Source organism: Gavialis gangeticus, unplaced genomic scaffold (assembly GCF_001723915.1).
Source record: "Gavialis gangeticus isolate Ggan-Ray unplaced genomic scaffold, GavGan_comp1, whole genome shotgun sequence".
NCBI lineage: Eukaryota > Metazoa > Chordata > Crocodylia > Gavialidae > Gavialis > Gavialis gangeticus.
In genome coordinates this window covers 11634137-11640328 of record NW_017729016.1, presented here as the reverse complement: position 1 = coordinate 11640328, position 6192 = coordinate 11634137, and the positions used below count along the sequence as shown (strand labels likewise).

Genomic DNA, 6192 nt, shown 5'->3' with positions numbered 1-6192 from the left:
TGAGGATCGCTCCCTTGAGGGGCAACCACTCTTCCTGGACTCCCCTCCCCTTCCCCCTGGGGTCGTGGTCCCTTAGGGCCTTACTGACAAGCCTCCTGAGCTTATCAAGTCAGCTTTCCTGAAGTCAAGAACTTCAGTATTGCTGACTGACTTGCCAGCTTTACGGCAGATGGTGAAGGTAATCAGCTCGCGGTCGCTGTCACCCAGCTTCCCATCGATCACTAGGTCGCCAATTACATCATCCCCAGTAGTCAGTACCAGGTGAAGCAGTGCTTTACCTCTTGTTGGCCCGTAGACTTCTTGAGTCAGGTAAAGGTCATCCACACACAATAGGAAGCTTTGTGACCGCTCAGATGTTGCTGAGTGATTCCCCCATGAGATGTCCGGGTAACTGAAGTCACCCATCACAACCATGGTCCTGGAGTATGCAGCCTCAGCCAGTTCCCGGGAGAACTCCTGGTCAAGCTCTTGACTTTGGGTGGGAGGTCTGTAGTAGACTCCCACTGTTATGTCCCGTGCCGTGTTTAGGCACTGATGATTTCTAATCTAAGTTTTATTTTTTTTTAAAAAGTATCTGTTGAATTCAAAGTGTTTTCTGTTCATCTATAGTTTGGGGTAACTCTAGAAAACTGATGCATTTTGCTATGAGTTCAACACTAAGCATCTCCTCACATGGGCAACTTTCTTTGTTCAGTTTTCAGTAACCTTAACATTACAAGTTAGCAACGTGTGAACTATCATTACAAAGCCAATCCCAGCTAGGACACTGATTTTCCCCTCTTTTCCTTTGTCTGGTAGTTTTAGGCTGTATTTAAAAATTCATATATAAAAAAACCAAACTCTCTTTTTGAGAGTTATCACTTACTGGAAAAATTAATCCCAGTAAGGATTAATCCCCTTTTGACTACAGAATTAGGTTTTAAATTATAGTGATGCTCATATTTATACATTTGATAATTAAAAAATCGAGCCACATAAAAATAGATAATTTGGTTGACTTAAATTGGGGAAAAATACATTTTTCCCCAAATCCTTTCCCAATATTTTAACTTTAACTACACACTTTAATTTACAGAAACATAACAGTAGACGAAGAGTTTTTCAAGCAATCGCACAAGAACTATACAGGAAGAGATATGCCGAAAACCGTCATCAGACTGTAAGTAACTAGTCCTATAAGAAAGTGTTTACCAAAAATCTTCTGATTATTGCTAGCAAACTGCATAGGAAAAAAAAACAGCAACTGAAATGTCAGAACTGTATCATATTCCCAAAACACATTTTTCCCCCCACCTTGTTTTGAGTATTCTTCTGAGCAACAGTAAGTGACAGCACAAACAGACTGCAATCAACAATTACTAGCCTTTTAGATGCTTTTATTTTTATATGAATAGGAGAGTTTACAGCCATATTTCTCCAAGACCATTTATACTAAATGTTTGTGTGCCTGCGTGCATGCACAACCTGCAAATGTAATCTATAATAATAATACACTTATTCTGTCTGTCCGCAGCACTCTGATTGGTTGTCTTGGCAGCCAATCACAATACTTACTGAAACAACCAGCGTGCACTGAACAGACAGACAGCAGGCTCTGCCGGGGGGTGGGCTGGGAAGGAAAAGCAAAAAAGCAGCGAGGGGCCTTAAGCCCCCCTCTCCTCCCCAGAGCCTACCTGCCTTTCCCGCAGGGCGAGCTGCCAGTGGGCCGAGTTGTGGGGGGGCCCTGGTGCTTCCCTCCATGACAGCAGTGCACCTGGGACCACCCAGGCAAGGTGCCAGAGGGTAGGTGTTGCCCAGGGGGTGCCACTGCTGCAGAGGGAAGTACCAGGGTACCCCACAACTCAGGGCCTGCTAGCAGCTCACTCCCCAGCCATAGAAGATGCAGGCAAGCTCCAGGAAGAAAGGAAAAAAAAAAAAAGGAGCAGGCCCCTCACCTCCCCCCCCCAACCCTCAGTGGAGCCTGCCTGCATGAGCTACCACCAGGTTGTGGTGCCTGGTGCTTTCCTCCATGGCAGCAGTTCTCCCTGGTGCCACTGAGGCAGCATGCTAGCTGCTCAGTGCATCCTCAGCTCGTAGGCAGCATTCACTGGATTCAATGGTGCATGGGATGCTGGAAGCCCAGGCGTGCTCAGGGAAGCTCAGTCTTGGCGAGCCTGCAATGCCCCATGTACTGTCCCTGCCACCTGGGACCAGGCTGGCTGCCCCGGGAAGGCGAGGGGGCAGGAGGGTGGTGGGGATGGTGCCTTTTGAAAGTGGGAAGTTTTGATTCCATTACTGTATCCAGTCAAAGGATATGTAAAAATCCTGTATTTAAAAAGCTACTTTTGCAATAAAAATTTAAAATCACAAATGTTTCAGATAGTTTACTATAAAGTTGTGGATGATTATTTTACTGTACGTGCATGTATTTACTATGTGACTACATAACTTATCGCTTATTTATGACTGCATCCCCTGCCCTGTAATCTCTCCCACCTTGGATTTATTCTAATATGCCGATATCCCAAGCAGAAGTATTCATATATGCATATATGAACTCCCAGATAAATGTTTCTTCGTCCTCCATGTTGTGTTTTGGGAGAAATTGCTTTCTGGGCATCAGGCAGGAATGAAAGTTTCTGTTCCAGACCAGCATCAGCTGTTCTAAATCTAACAACATCATGATTTTTGAAGTTTAGTTTTTTTGCATTCCTGAGACACTAGAACTGGCAGCTATATCTTACCTGAGCATTGGGGGTTCTTCTCTTTCCAAAGGTGTATTCATTTCAAATCTTGGAAGACCAGAGACATCAGGCTAGCCATGACATTAATCTTAGCTACTTCTCTGGAACTGAGTATAGCTGGGCCCTTGGTAATGAAAAGCTGTGTGCGTCAAGTGGAGGGATATAAGAAATAGTCCCAATACAGGTTTGAAAAGCTCTAAAAACATTTTTTTTCTTGTAACATATACTTGTAACATTCATGGTACACATGAATGCTTTATGGCACTGCATAAAAGCACTCAAGTTATTTCACACCAAAAAAAAGCAAAAATGGGCTGTTCCTGTGCCACAAAAGTTACAGAAACACACACGCATATACTTCCAATTGAGAAAAAAAATCTCCTGAAGTCATACTGCAGAAGCAATAAAACCCCTTTCCTATTCTAACCAAGGATCAAAACATTTAATAGAAAAATACAATGAAACAGGCAAGCAGTGCTGACAGGTCAAACAGTCACCCCTCCCTCCCTCAAAACTGAACTTTATTTTTTTCCAGGCCCTGAACATTTTCTTTTAATAACTGCCTCTCCTTCTCCTTGCCTCCCTCCACCCAGATAAAATTGGTGGCTTGTACTTGCTCTGAATGGCAGATACACATAGCTTAAATCAAATATGTACATGTCTCACTATGAGCTCCATGGAGGCTGTATCCATGTCAATCAAAAGTGGATTAAGAAAGGCTGAGAATGCCACAGATGCCATGTACATGAAGGCATTTGGATATAAAACACAAAGGGGAAGAAGCATCTTTACAGAGTATCAAAGTTGGGCAGGGGGGACAGCAGGGAAGCTTGCCTCTATGAGGCAGTCTTTTTAAAATGAGCAAAAAACTGTTCCATACAAAACATTGAAGCTTTCTACATTTTTTTTTTCCAGGGGAATCTGGGAACAGATGATGACAACGTTTATCAAAACAGATGAGGAAATTTAGCAGGTGTTTGAGATTTCTCAGTCAAAACCTGAGTCTTTTTTTTTTTTTTTTTTAAACTTCCCTTCCAAAAAAATAGATCCTTACTGAATGATGGTTTTGGGGTTGGATTTTGTTTGTTTTTTGTAATATTGCTTCTGATTGCATACTAAGAAAAATAAGCTGATATTATAGCGATAGGAAAACATGTCTAAGCCCGCTCCTGCAAATGTAAATAAATATATTGGAAAGGGACTTCCATTGAAGAGCTGCTTATATTTCATGGAAATGTTCTGATTCAGAATTTATTTCTGCATATAAAAAGCTTTCTGTATTTTTTCATATGAATCTAATGCTAACATTTCAAGAACTTCTAATAATACAAGAACTGCCAACTCGGACAACACCCAAGGACCATCTAGTCCACTGTCCTGTCCAACACAGACCAGCACCAGATATTTCAGAGGAAAGTGAAAACAACTTCCCTTCTCCAAAATCCCCTGTGGACAAAGTTAGAGACTAATCCACCAATAAGGCCAAGTTTCTTCTTAATCCCAGGCATTTAAAAACTGGTTTCACTCTTGAAGTATGGCATCTTGTACACTTCTGCAGTCACTCCTATAATAATTATGCAATCCTTTATTTAATTCCAAAAACTATTTGCCTCAAGGTAGTGTAGCTGCAAATTCTACAGGTTAACATTTTTTTTTGGATAAACAATTCTTCTATACACACTACACTACACAATACTTAATACAAGCATGGACAAAGTAAAACTTAACTACATAAAAACAAATTGTGGGCTTTTTTGTAACGCACTATGATTAATTGTTAAGATTCCCTTTTACTTCAAATTTTATGAATTGGCAAGATGCACAAATGTCAAGATAAAGCGATGAGATTGTATTGTATGTCTAACATTAAAATAGGGGTGTATTTCTCTCCAAGTGTCTGTGGACATAACTTGTGGAAAAGCACTTTCCAACTCTAGATGTCACTATAATTCCAGAAGTAGCTAGCTAATAAAGCAATGTGAAAAAGGCAGTATCAATTTCTTTTGTTTTCTCTGCAGTATAACATTTGTATCAATAGTTTCCGCCACTTTTAATAACAAGGAAACAGGCTGTACCAAGTATAGAGCATTATGGTGTTTTTAAAGACTAAATTATTAACGAACACAAATTTATATTTGAATTAAATTCTAATTTCAGGCTAAATCATACAATACAAATCTATAAGACCTTCTCTAAAGGGGCTCTTAACTTTTTCTAATAATTGACTAGGAATCATTAAAACATATACTCTTTCTAGACTCCTCTCTACGTTTCAAGTCTTTGTTCTAAGTCCTCCTTTGCTTCATCTTATGTATCATCTTACAAAAGAGCGGTGCTCACAGTTTTGGCCCTGTGGGACAGCAGAATGGCATGGGGCTCTCTCCGCACCCCAGTATCAGGCCCTATACCACCTCCTGGAGCTCCCCACGGGATTCATAGGGAGGCCCATGGGCCGGATCACACAGTTTGAGACCCAGCTAGACAATGCCTTGGCTGGGATGATCTAGTCGGGGATGATCCTGCGTTGAGCAGGTGGTTGGACTAGATGACCTCCTGAGGTCCCTTCCAACCTTAATTTTCTATGATTCTATGACTGAGTACAACAGGGAGTGTTTTGTCAAAATTAGAATCTCTTTCATTGGTATTGATCTCCATTGTCTGTAAAATACTGTATCTGGGTCCCAAGTCTTGTTTATAAAATGAACTGAAAAGCCAACAGACTGGAATGTGGGAAATGCTACCAACCAGTCTTCCCTAGTGACAACAATGTCTCTAAAACTGAAGTTTTGCACTTTTGAGTGAAGAAAACCGAATAAAGCTTTGCAAAATAAAGTTAATTAAGCAAGTAAGAGTCTTATTCTGTGCCTGAAATTTTTAACAAGTGACATGGCTCATAATACTGATTGAGCTGAAACTGGACAGAGTCTAGATTAATGTTCATATAAGTATTATAGTTATTTGGCCCTAAATTAGTTACATTCATATTTAAGTAATAATTGTATTTTATGGACTGCTTTGCAAGAAAAAAAACATCAATTTGTCTAGGCTCTAACAGGCGATCTAAGAATCCAAGGTTCCTGCTTTCTTGTCAATTGATAGGCCAAATGGATTGATTTTAAGAAGTTTCTTCTCTCCCCCACCCCTTACATTTATGGGTTTAGGAAAATATTTTTGGGTATTTAACTGTGGGGCATAACTTATTAAAAGTTTCTACCAGATTGGAATAGTTTTTCCCCTCATAAGTTTGCATAATTTAAAGAGTAAATTCCATTTTGGACTTAATGTTCTAAAGCTTAACACAATTGCAACTATGTGCCTTTCACAACAAGATAGGTGCTCTTTACTTAGTGGCTATTTGTTTGCAACTCACCTGTAACATTTCAGAAAATTAAAAACACACAGAACCAGAAACACTCAACTCTTATGTTCACAAAACAGCTTTCTTAAAAAAACCCAAACATGGCCCCCC

At 40.3% G+C, this 6192-nt stretch overlaps 2 protein-coding genes across 2 annotated transcripts in view; one reads left to right on the top strand and one right to left on the bottom strand.

Moving 5' to 3' along the window:
• Window positions 1-4711, top strand: part of IGSF6 (immunoglobulin superfamily member 6) — a 16109-nt gene extending 11398 nt beyond the window's left edge. The window contains exons 5-6 of the mRNA XM_019512857.1: window positions 1076-1159; window positions 3639-4711. Coding sequence (XP_019368402.1) covers window positions 1076-1159; window positions 3639-3683 — 129 coding nt within the window. The 3' untranslated portion in view covers window positions 3684-4711. The remainder of the gene's footprint in view (window positions 1-1075; window positions 1160-3638) is intronic.
• The window catches only part of METTL9 (methyltransferase like 9), a 25827-nt gene that overhangs the window by 12126 nt on the left and 7509 nt on the right, over window positions 1-6192 (bottom strand). The gene's annotated exons all lie outside the window — the stretch shown is intronic.